Source organism: Ascaphus truei, chromosome 7, assembly GCF_040206685.1.
Source record: "Ascaphus truei isolate aAscTru1 chromosome 7, aAscTru1.hap1, whole genome shotgun sequence".
In the NCBI taxonomy this organism is placed as follows: domain Eukaryota; kingdom Metazoa; phylum Chordata; class Amphibia; order Anura; family Ascaphidae; genus Ascaphus; species Ascaphus truei.
The window spans coordinates 45,934,200-45,947,521 of record NC_134489.1 but is presented as its reverse complement, the minus strand read 5'-3'; the positions used below and the strand labels follow the sequence as shown (position 1 = coordinate 45,947,521).

General features: G+C 42.2%; 1 protein-coding gene across 1 annotated transcript; it reads left to right on the top strand.

Annotated features, from left to right (window-relative positions):
* Nucleotides 1-870: 870 nt before the first annotated feature.
* Nucleotides 871-12,241, top strand: LOC142499194 (uncharacterized). The gene is made up of 4 exons (XM_075608213.1): nucleotides 871-1,116; nucleotides 2,643-3,291; nucleotides 5,997-6,111; nucleotides 11,398-12,241. Exons 1-4 carry the CDS (start codon nucleotides 900-902, stop codon nucleotides 11,401-11,403), a joined length of 987 nt encoding a protein of 328 aa, XP_075464328.1. The 5' UTR covers nucleotides 871-899; the 3' UTR covers nucleotides 11,404-12,241.
* Nucleotides 12,242-13,322: the final 1,081 nt, after the last annotated feature.

Sequence of the window (13,322 nt, the reverse complement as noted above, 5' to 3'; positions counted from 1 at the left end):
CCCCCTCTTTCTCTCTCTCACCTCCTTTCTTTCTCTCACTTTCACCTCTCTCTCTGTCACAAACTCACCCTCTCTCATCCCTCTCTCTTTCATCCCTTATTCCTCCCCTCTCTCTTGAATACCCTCTTTCACCCCTCTCTTTCTTTCACCCCTCTCTTTCCCCCCCTCTTCCCCTCTCATTTTTAACTCCTCTTTCTCTCTCACTGTCACCCCCTCTTTCTCTCACCCCTCTTCCTCTCTCTGTTCCTCTCTCTATTTCTCTCTCTCTCACACACACCCCCTCTTTCTCTCTGTCTCACTTTCATCCCCTCTTTCTTTCTCTCTCTTTCACTACCTCATCCCCCTCTCTCTCTTTCATAACCTCTTTCTCACCCCTTTCTCTCTCGGACCCTCTCTTTGTCTTTCTCTCTCTCCCATCTTTCTCTCTCTCCCTCTCCCCATCTTTCTCTCTCTCCCCGCTTCGCTCTCTTCCCCTTTCTTTCTCTCTCTCTCTCTCTCTCTCTCTCTCTCTCTCTCTCTCTCTCTCTCGCCCCCTCTTCCACTCCCTCTTCCTCACCCTCATCATCTCTCTGTTTCTCTCTATTTCACCCCCTCTTTCTCTCTTTTACCTCCCCTTCCTCTCTCTTTCTTGTTCCCATTTTTCCCATCTCTCTCTTTTTCTCTCTCCCCTCTTTCTTTCCCTCTCTATCGCTTTCTCACTTTTCCCTCCCCTATACTCTCTTTCTCCTTCCTCTCCCTTTCCTCTCTCTCTCTCTCTCTCTCTCTCTCTCTCTCTCTCTCTCTCTCTCTCTCTCTCTCTCTCTCTCTCTCTCTCTCTCTCTCTCTCTCTCTCTCTCTCTCTCTCTCTCTCTCTCTCTCTCTCTCTCTCTCTCTCTCTCTCTCTTAACATCTCTTAGGACATGGAAAATGATTATAAGTGTGTTTGTCCTCGTGGTTTCTATGGGAAGAATTGTGAGGTCAGCGCTATGACATGTGCTGATGGTCCCTGCTTTAACGGGGGCACCTGTGTCGAAAAGAGCAGTGGTGGTGGGTACAGCTGCCGCTGTCCCCTAACGTACCATGGCTCTAACTGTGAGAAAAAGATTGACCGCTGCAGCAACAGCCCCTGTCTGAACGGTGAGATTCACCCACCCCCCCCTGCTCCGTGATCTCCCCACTGTGACTGCCCCACACTGTGTGACTAACACCCAATCGTCCTGCTGTGAGATCTTGCACCACACACACTGTGTACCCCCCTCACCACCCGACCATATATGGCACCCCTCTCCAACACACTAACATGAAAATGCAAAAAAAAAAAAAAAAAATGCGCTAGGAATGCCCATAAATCTAACAATTACTACTCATATAATCTACTAAAATAATATGTGCATGTGACAAATATAAACATTCAATAATGACTATCTAAACCAGTGGTTTCCAACCTTTTTTTTGGTTAAGGACCCTTAAGTGAAATTCCCAACCCTCTGTAATAGCGCGTCTGAGATCAGATGCATTGTAAGGAACCCCAACCCTCTGTAATAGCGTGTCTGAGATCAGATGTATTGTAAGGAACCCCAACCCTCTCTAATAGCGCGTCTGAGATCAGATGTATTGTAAGGAACCCCAACCCTCTCTAATAGCGCGTCTGACATAAGATGTATTGTAAGGAACCCCAACCCTCTCTAATAGCGCATCTGAGATCCAATTCATTGTAAATTCTTCTGTATTTGATACAATTTTCAAATGACCTGAAAATTGCAGGGAACTCTCTAGGGATGCCCAGGGAACCCAAGGGTTCCTAAGAACCCTGGTTGAAAAACACTGGTCTAAACCGAGTATAATTATAAATGAGCTATGCAACAATAACTGTGGTCTAAACTCTCACTCTATAATATATTTATATGGAAAGAAGGAAGAAGCGCGGGAGACTCCAATGGTATATTTTTTTGTATTTTCTCAAAAAAAAATCAGTGTGGTAAGTATAGCAATCACAGGTTAATAATTCAATCAACTAATGTTAGAATAATATACAACGGAATCAGCAGAGTCTCGCTTGTCTGTAGACTTCCTCGTCCTTGTTGTTTTCCCTTGTGAATGCTGCAGGAGATTCTGGGGACGCCTGCACCGCTCTTCGCACACTGCTCTCCAAAGATCTTATGTGACAGACGACAGGTAGCCACAGAGTCAGAATACCTCCGTAATTACCAAAAACCTACGCGTCTTGTGGATATACCACTTCCTCAGGGTCATGGTTAGGGTTAGCTACACTTTATATAGTGTTTGATCTTCGGAGATCAGTGTGCGAGGAGCGGTGCCAGCGTCCCCAGCATCTACGGTAGTGTTCATATGTGAAAACAACAAGGACGACGAGTGAGTGTGATACTTACCACAATGACTTTTTTGAGAGAGAATTTGTACATATATTATACCAACCATTAGTGTCTCCTGCTCTTATTCCTTCTATCTATCTATCTATCTATCTATCATGCTGTCATTATGGAAAGAATAGCCCTGCATACAGCAGCTCCGTTCTGTATGCATATAATATACATTGGTCTGTACCCCCATCCTGATCCCGCTCTCCCCCTCCTACCCTCCTCTTTCCCCTCACTGGTCTGTATCTCTTCCTGACCTCTCTCTCTCTCTTTCCCCTCACATAGGAGGCCATTGCCTGGACATGGGGCGAAGTGTGGTATGTAAATGTCGTCCAGGTTTCTCAGGCCCCCGGTGCGAGCTGAACATTGATGACTGTGCCCGTGGTCCCTGTGCTAACGGGGGGACCTGTGTGGACGGGGTGAACAGCTACACCTGCTCCTGCACACTGGGCTACGGGGGTAATGACTGTGCCCTGCGCATGGATGCCTGCAGCTCCCGGCCCTGCCACAACGGGGGCACCTGTTACACCCACTTCAGTGGCCATGTGTGCGAGTGCCCTGTAGGGCTCATGGGCTCCAGCTGTGAGTTTAGGGTGCAGGCTCCCACTCCCTCCTCCAGCCATGCTGACCCCCCCTTCATGCTGGCCCTGGCTGCCTCCATGGGTCTGGGACTGGTCACCCTGTGTTTGCTCAGCTGTGCAGTGGTGTTGGTTATGAGGGGGGTGAGGCGGGCACAGGACCACAGGAAAGGAAGGGTCACCAATGACCTGGAGACCAGGAACAACCTGAAGGAGAAGGATCCATTCCTGATCTCACCGCCTCACTTCAAGGTGCCCAACCAGGACTGTCTGAGAGACAAATCCAGCAGTAAACAGAAGCTGCTCCAACTGTCAGAAAGCGAGGAGGAGAGAGGGGCACACAGGAGCACTGACCGGTGAGTGACCAGTGTGTTTGTGTGTGTGTACACAGGGCCGCAGACAGATTTCCCGGGTCCCAGGACTAGAGTTACGACGTCCCCCCACCCCCATGTCGTCGGTCTTGCCTCAGTCCCCCCATTTCACACCTCACGAGCCCCCTCTATTCCCCCCCCATCTTCCAATGTATCTCTCTCCTCTCCGTCTCACACCCTCTCTTACTTACGCACCCCCTCTCTCCTCTCACTCCCCCCATCAATTACCCCACTCTCACTCAATTCCTTCCCCTCGCATGTATTTCTCACCCCACCGTCTCGCTCTTACGGCCTCTTTTCCTCACTTTCTCTTCTCATTCCCCCTCCACCAATTACCACATTCTCACTCATTCCCCCCCCCTCCCGACACAGACAACCCCCCAAATACATATAAGAGAAGCCCCCCACCCTCCCAAATACATATAAATGAAGCCCCCCACAAATACATATAAAAGAATCCCCCCACTCCCCAAATACATATTAAAAGAAGCCCCCACTCCCCCAATACATATAAAAGAAGCCCCCCACCCCCCTAATACATATAAAAGAAGTCCCACACACCCCAAATACATATAACCCCCCAAATACATATAAGTTAAGCCTCCCACCCCCATAAATACATATAAAAGAAGCCCCCACTCCCCACACATACATATAACAGAAGTCCCCCCCACACCCCCAAATACATATAACCCCCCCAAATACATATAAGTGAAGCCCCCACCCCCAAATACATATAAAAGAAGCTCCCACCCCCAAATACATATAAACCCCCCAAATACATATAAACCCCCCAAATACATATAACCCCCCCCAAATACATATAAAAGAAGCCCCCACCCCCAAATACATATAAAAGAATTCCCCCAAATACATATAAACCCCCCAAATACATATAAAAAAAACTATACATATAAAATAACCCCCCCAATATATATAAAAGAACCCCACCCACCCCAAATACATATAAAAGAACTCCCCCACCACCCCCCCAAATATATATGAACCCCCAAATACATATAAATCATCCCACCCTCCCAAATGCATATAAAATAAACCCCCCAACCTCCAAATACATATACCCCCACCCAAATACATATAAAAGAAGCCCCTATCCCCCAAATACATATACATGAAGCCTCCCACCCCCACAAATACATATAAAAGAACCCCCCAAATACATATAAAAGAAGCCCCCACCCCCCACAAATACATATAAAAGAAGCCCCCCACCCCCCACAAATACATATAAAAGAAGCCCCCACCCCCCAACTACATATAAAGAACTCCCCCACCCCCCCAAATACATACAACCCCCCCCCACTACATATGAAAGAACCACCCCAATACATATAAAAGAACCCCCATCCCCCCAACTACATATAAAAGAACCCCCCAAATACATATAAACCCCCCAATACATATAAAAGAACCCCCACTACATATGAAAGATCCCCCCCACCACCCCAATACATATAAAAGAATCCCCACCCCCCCCCCAACTACATATAAAAGAACCCCCCAAATACATATAAACCCCCCAATACATATAAAAGAACCCCCACCCACCCCAACTACATATAAAAGAACCCCCCAAATACATATAAACCCCCCAATACATATAAAAGAACCCCAAATACATATGAAAGAAGCCGGCCACCACCCCTATACATATAAAATAACCCCCACCCCCCAAATACATTCTCTCGCCACCGGGCCTGGCTTTCCCCAGCTGTGGGCCTTCCTCACTCTGTGATGCTGGCGTGCGCTGGGCCTCTCATGCCGGTGAGCGCCGGAAGCTGAGCCCAGCTTGCTTCCGGTGCGCATTGACGTCAGAGAGGCTGGTGCTGCCCCCACAGCCACCCGGCCTGGCACATACGTCCCAGTTCTCCCCCCCCCTGTCGCCGGCCCTGTGTGTACATATGTGTCTCTCCTGTATGTCTTTAGATATGTCTCTGCATCTGTCTTCCACTTTCTCTTGCTCATTCCCTCTCAGACTCTGCATCTATCTGTGTATCGCTGTCTCTGTCTTTCTCTCCCTCTCTTTCCCTCTCTCTTTGAACCTCTCTTTGGCCCAGATCCATAAAGCTCTGTTAAGTCACTTAATGTGCATTAACCAGGCTTAAAGACACATTAAAAAGAGCTGTGTATCTTCAAAGAACAATAACATAACGTTACGCCATATTTTCTACTGAAAAGAGCAGTGTTAACTATAATGGACAATAGTGATTATGACACTGAAATGATATGTAACATTACATATCCACTAAAGTCTGTAAAGGTTAATTGCCTTAACGTTGTTATTTAAGTTACATCTAAACTTGGAGTTACTCCTACACTGAAACAGGGCTTTTGCAGTGTCAGGATGGGTGTAATGCCCAACTTTATTTCTCTCCTCTCTCAGCAAAAACCCTATTTTGAGGTCTGGATAGGAGTAACGCCAAGACTGGCACAACATTGCGTGTTGGACGATAACACAGCATTGTACTACAATAACGTGAAGTTAAGCTTATGTAAATGAGATCTTGTGTGGATGGGTTTTGTTTGCATATGACTAGCATTGTGAATAGCATGTGAAGTCAGAGAGCATAACGTCCGTTCCTGTTTTAGGTAAAGTTGTGCTATAAGACCTGATGTAACAGAATTTTGTAGATCTAGCCCTTTGTTACTCTAACCCCTTCTCCTTGCAGAAGGAAGTCCGATGTCAGACACTACAGCCCCCCTAAAGGTTACTCCAAAGAAGGTGGCTATCACCCTATATACATGCTTCCTGACCCTTCCGAGCAGTGTATATTTGCTACTGAGGTAATAATTATTCCTTAACCTGCTGCTCCTGATAGAAGTTTGTCTGTTTACTGTCAGAACTGTAAGTAAACTCAGCCCCCCTGTGCCCTATATACACACCATGCTCCACTATTTACTCTATATACACCATATTTTAATAATACTCTGCTATATACACAATGCTTCCCAAATATATATGCACATTATATACATCATATACAGTATAAATGTCCATACAGCACAACAATCTCTAATTCAGAAAAGATTACTCTATTTAAAGGTGCCCGGGGAACTCCCTCACAAAGTCCTTTAAGGGATTAATATAATAAATATGGGATGGGGTCCAGCACTCCTATATACATCATACAAGAACATGAAACAGATAACGAACTAAATAGAATGGATGAGGAAACAAGGGGTTATGGAGGTAGAATGGAGGCAAGTACGAATTTGACAAGCAGCGAGACACCCATAGTAAATACAGATAATACTAGAAAACTTCTAAAGACTAAACCCAGTTGGCGCAGAAAGGAAGGAGCAGATAAGATAATAGTACAGGCTGAAAAATAAATTAAATGCATGCTTGCTAATGACAGATAAAATTGGGGAACACAAATTTATAGCTGCAATGGAGCAGTACGATATCATAGGTATTACTGAAACATGGTGGGATGAAACTCATGACTGGGCAGTTAATTTAGAGGGGTTTTCCCTTTTTCGGAAAGGATCGAACAAATAGAAGAGGAGGTGGAGTATGTTTACATGTTAAACCGGATCTAAAACCTATTATAAGGGAAGATGTTTATGAAGTTAATGATGAAAATATAGAGATCTTGTGGATAGAAATTAGCAGTGGAGGTAAAAGTATAAAGAAAATGTTTGTAGGGATATGCTACAAACCACCAAATACCTGTGAGATTGAGGAAGCTAAAATACTTTTGCAAATGGAGAAGGCATCAAAACTAGGTCATGTTTGCATAATGGGTGATTTTAATTATCCAGACATAGACTGGAGCAATGAGATTAGCATTATAACAAAAGGAAACAGGTTTTTGGGGGTGCCTAAAGACAATTATATGAACCAAATTATTGAGGAACCAACCAGGAGAGGGGCAATATTGGATTTGGTAATATCAAACAATGTAGAAGTAATAGCAAATATTTAAGTCCTGGAACATTTGGGTAACAGTGATCATAACATGGTCTCATTTGAAATAAATGATCAAAAAACAGATTACTTGGGTTCAACAAAGACCTTAAACTTTAGAAAGGCAGATTTTAATACACTGAGGACTAATCTACAAGTAATACATTGGGATGATGATTTTGCAGGGAAAATGTAGAAGATAAATGGGCAGTCTTTAAAACATTGTTAGAAAAGCACACTCATCAGTGTATACCCTTGGGTAATAAGTATAAAAGAAATAAGTCAAAACCAATGTGGCTAAATAAACAGGTAGGGGAAGAAATGGACAAGAAGAGAAAGGCGTTTAGATTCTTTAAGTCAGAAGGGACGGAGACATCGTATCAGAATGATAAGGAATGTAACAAAAATTGCAAAAGGGCAATCAAATTAGCAAAAATGGATAATGAAAAAAGGATTGCAATAAAAAGTAAGATCAACCCTAAAAAGTTCTTAAGTACCATAATGCCAAAAAAATGAGAAAAGAAAATATAGGACCCTTTCAGTGTGAGATGTGCAGGCAGATTATTGGAGACAATGAAAAAGCAGAGGTATTGAACAAATTATTTGCCTCTGTGTTAACCAGAGAAGAATCCATTTCAATTGCAGTGCCGCAGGAGGAAGCCACAACCTCCATATTAATGAACAATTGGTTAACTGAGGAAGAAGTTCATAGGTGGCTTGAAAAAATTTAAGTAAATAAGGCACCTGGCCCCGATGGCATACATCAAAGAGTACTCAAGGAGTTAAGTTCAGTAATAGCCAAACCATTACATTTAATATTCAAGGACTCCATTTCCACAGGCTCGGTACCACAAGATTGGCATAAAGCAGATGTGGTGCCTATATTTAAAAAGGGAGCTAGATCACAACCGGGGAATTACATACCTGTAAGCCTGACTTCAATGGTGAGGAAACTAGTTGAAGGTTTAATACGGGATAATATTCAGGAATACCTAATGGAATTTTTTTTATTAGTAATAGTCAGCATGGATTTATGAAGGATAGATCATGCCAAATTAACCTTATTTGTTTCTTTGAGGAGGTAAGTAGGAATTTAGACCAGGGTAATTCAGTTGATGTGGTCTACTTAGATTTTGCTTTTGATACGGTTCCACACAAGAGGTTGGTGTACAAAATAAAGCAAATTGGACTCAGTAAAAATATATGCACCTGGATTGAAAACTGGTTGAAGGATAGGCAACAGAGGGTTGTCATAAATTGAACTTTTTCAGGTTTGGCTAAGGTCGTGAGTGGAGTACCTCAGGGATTGGTTCTGGGACCCCTGCTTTTTATCTTGTTTATTAATTACCTTGAGGTTGGCAGCGAGAGCAAAGTCTCCATCTTTGCTAATGATGATTACTAAATTGTGTAAGGTAGTAGAATCAGAGCAGGATGTAATTTCTTTCGAGAAGTATTTGTAGAGACTGGAAACTTGGGCAGGTAAATGGCAGGGGAGGTTTAATACAGATAAATGTAAGGTTATGTATTTGGGAAGCAAGAATAAACAGACGACTTACAAATTAAATGGGGATAAATTGGGGGAATCCTTGATGGAGAAGGAGTTAGGAGTTCTTGTAGATATCAGGCTTAGCAATAGTGCCCGAAGTCAGGCAATAGCTGCAAAGGCAAACAAGATCTTATCTTGCATTAAACGGGCAATGGATGGAAGAGAAGTAAACATAATTATGCCCCTTTACAAAGCATTAGTAATTAATTTGGAGTACAATTTTGGGCACCACTCCTTAGAAAAGACATTCTGGAAATAGAGAGAGTGCAGAGAAGAGCCACCAAATTAATAAAGGGGATGGACAATCTAACTTATGAGAGGCTAGCTAAATTAGATTTGTTTACATTAAAAAAAGAGGTGTCTAAGAGGGGATATGATAACTAATATATAAATATATTCGGGGACAGTACAAGGAGCTTTCAAAAGAATTATTCATCCCAAGGGCAGTACAAAGGACTCGGGTGCATCCCTTTATGTTGGAGGAAAGGCGATTTCACCAGCAACAAAGGAAAGGGTTCTTTAGAGTAAGGGCAGTAAAAATGTGGAATTCATTACCCATGTAGACTGTGATGGCAGATACAATAGATATCTTCAAAAAAAAAAGTTGGGCATCTTTTTAGAAAGGAAAGTTATACAGGGATATACCAAATAAGTAAACATGGGAAGGATGTTGATCCAGCGAGTAATCTGATTGCCAATTATTGGAGTCAGGAAGGAATTTATTTTCCCCCTTATGAGATAACATCAGATGATATTTCACTGGGGTTTTTTGTTTCCCTTCTTTTGGATCAATATACTGTAAGTACAAATATAGGATAAAGTATCTGTCGTCTAAATTTAGCATAAGGTGAACTTGATGGACGCATGTCTTTTTTTTCAACCTCATCTACTCCCCTAAATGCTACACTATATACACCATGCTCCACTATATACAGTCCATATACATAATGCTCCCATTATATACACCCTATATACACAATGATCCACTATATACACCATGCTCCCCTATAAAAACCCTGCTCCACTTTATACACCATGCTATATATATGGGATGAATGGCTCAGCGAGTAAAGGCAGTGACTCCAAAAACAATGACACCGTCTTTGAAGCAGGGGTTGCCTGGTCCAAGTCCAGGTGTCAGCTCCTTTTGACAATGGGCAAATTACTTTAAATCCCGGTACCTCTGGCAAACACGTAGATTGTATGCTCCATGGGACAGGGACATATTGTGCCTGCAAATATTCTATTACAGCGCTGTAATTAAATACATATTATTAACAATAATATTAGTTACACCATACCTTACTATATACATCATGCTCCCCTTATGCTCCGTAAAATAGTCTATATCGCCTATATACACCCTGCTGTACACACCCTGTCTCCTTATATACATTATACATACCTGTCCCTTTATTTGTTATTTATTCCCAGCTCACTATAACTTATACATGCACCCTGATATACACCTCATTCCTCTGATATGCCTCAAGTTTCCTATACATATCCTGCCTCTATACCTTCCTTCGTCCCCTATATACACAGTAACTAATTTACACTATGTACACCCTTCTCCTTTGAACACACCCTGCTCCCTTGTGTCCTATACATATCCTGTTCTATACACTTTATACACCCTGCTCCTTTAACCTGCTACTTGTACGCACCCCATCCCAAGTTATTACTCACCATAGTACACAAGAAAAAGACATACAGTCCATTTATCGGTGCAACAGGAGCAGTTCACAGGAATATAGTATAATTTTCTTTATCTCCCCTTAAATCTGAGCAATAAATCTTGATCCTGAGAGTACACTAGTAATCCTTGTATATTAGCTCAAATATAATGAGCATAGATAGTGATTGTTAAGATATAAATAACCTATGACTCATGAAATAGTGGCCACCTCCATGCCAGGCTTAATTCATAAAGTGGGATTTATGGAGTACTCGGGAGGCACAACAACCCTAAGGTAAAGTGCCCCCCTTTCACCACCACACTTAGATAAGGCCAATTAGAGCATATAGGCTACACAATCTATCTAATACAGGAGAACTCCACAGGTGACTCACTTTTGGTAGAGATGGAGGCTCTGTTGAGCAGACATCCAAAGTAGATATAAATAAGCTCATCGGTGCATGCATCCAGCTTGATTGAAGATAACAGCAGGGAAATAACCTCATGCGAGGAAAAAGTGGAGCACTGCAGTGGGGTGTTGCGCAGAAGGAAACGGCACACCAATAATAAAAAATCTAATTTAATGAGTGACTGCGTGAGACATCAAAAAAAGGAACAAAACTAACCCACTCTGACGCGTTTCGGGCAAAGCCCTTTGTCAAAGAGTACATGACCATATATACTCTTTGACAAAGGGCTTTGCCCGAAACGCGTCAGAGTGGGTTAGTTTGTTCCTTTTTTTGATGTCTCACGCAGTCACTCATTAAATTAGATTTTTTATTATTGGTGTGCCGTTTCCTTCTGCGCAACACCCCACTGCAGTGCTCCACTTTTTCCTCGCTTGAGGTTGTTTCCCTGTTATTACTCACCATATACAGCCTATATATTCTATATCTACTGCATACAGACTCTGATCTCTGATTTCTCCTATCTCAGGTGTAACTATTCTCAGACAAAAGACTTCAAACCACCATGTTTACAATTTCCCGGGAAAAATACCAGCTCTTCTTTTTAATTTTCCTTATTTAACATTTTTTTTGTTTACTTAATATAAAAGAAAGTCATACATATATATATATATAGAGAGAGAGAGAGAGAGATTGAGATTTTTCCTGCTGCTATTAATGGACTAGATGTGTGAAGTAACACATCATGAAGACATTTCAAACGGTTTCCGGAAAGCGAGGAAAACGTCTTTGACTCTACAGCCTTTTCTAACGTTTGCATACTCCAAAAAGCAAAGAGATTTTGGGTCTTTTTATCCCCAGAATCTCTGCCTCACACCCCCTCATACTGTGCCAAATACGCTGGATTGTAAGCTCTCTCCACAATTTACATTGTGTGTGGGGCAAACTCTGTCATTTTATCCCAAAGTGAGTGAAATATGAAATCCAACATGCAAACTCAAGGTCACACTGCAAGGAATTTTGGGAGTCTACCCATGATATGTCTTCCTCTAATGACTCGAAGAAGAATATTCACTCTACAGAGAAATTATTTTCCACGCTTGACAGAGAGATTTTGGTCAGAGAAGTAAAACACTGTTTTTGATCTGTTTGAAAATAACAGAAGTTTCCTCTGGAATGAAAGAGATTATGTTGTCCCTTAGTGAATACATGAGAGAGAAAATGAACCACTACTTTTTTTTTTACTATTTATTCAGGAAATGTTTAGTGTATAAAGTTGTATGTTTATATATCTATAATGCCTATTTAAATTGTGAATAGTGTATATTTATATGGTGTGTTTTTGTCAATGTATGTTCGGAGAGATTTATAAAATCTATATTTTGTGAAATGAAAACATGTCTGTCTGCTCGACTTTTTTAACTAATGCAATATTTTATTATTAACAAATAGTAAATGTAACACAAAGTTAGAATGAGGGAATTTTTAATAAACTGCAGAGCCATGCTTATTTAACAGCTCTATGTTTACATGCAGCAAATAGGACTTTTAAACAACCAATACGTTTACCTCTGCATGCAACAATAAAGTCATTTGTGTGTGTCAAGAAACAAGAGACACATCTTCCAACCACATCCAAAATCTCCCCATGGCAAACATCTGGGCCTTTCTCTATAAAGTTTGATTGTGCCGACTTCTATGGAGCTTTCCGTGCGGTACCACCGGAATGGCACTATCGGCCTTTAGAGAATAAGGCCCTCTGTGTTCTAGTGAAGAGATCGGTTTCAGAAGGTAGGAGCTTGTAGAGAGGGAGTTTGAATGGAGGATGAAAGAATTACTGTAATAAAACTTGGGCATTCTTGGGGAGAGAGTAAAAATGTTTTTAGACTAATCTAATGGCATTTACAGAAGAAGCTCTGCCGACTTCTGTCTGAGACTCTTCTTGCTGCAATATAGAATAATAACTGGGAAATAAGAAATATAGGTGCAACAAGATGAGGCCATTTCTTTCCCGGAAATGTGCTATGGTAGAAATGCACAGAGATAGTGGGGTGCTTCCCACTAGGTGTGTATGTATATATTTTATTGCACCGGTGGGCCCTGGTGCAAGTAAAAAAAAAAATTTAAAAGCTAAAATAAGTGCTGTAGCAGTATTCCGGTGCGTGGGAAAATGGTCCTGAAAGTTGTTGGCCCTGGTGCAGCTGGACTGGCTAAACCAGTGGTAGCTCCACCACTGTGTATGTATGTATGTATGTATGTATGTATGTATGTATGTATGTGTAACAGGTGTTCCCCCACCCTCAGAGTTTTGACTGTTACCTGGTGTTTTGTGCTGTTCACCTCCTAGGCTTACAGGATACTGAGTGTCTGCCAGTGGTAGTGGAGATGAACTGGACAGGCTTTAGGGTTCTTCTGAGTTCTTCACTTGGTGCAGCACCTCCATTCCCCCCAGGC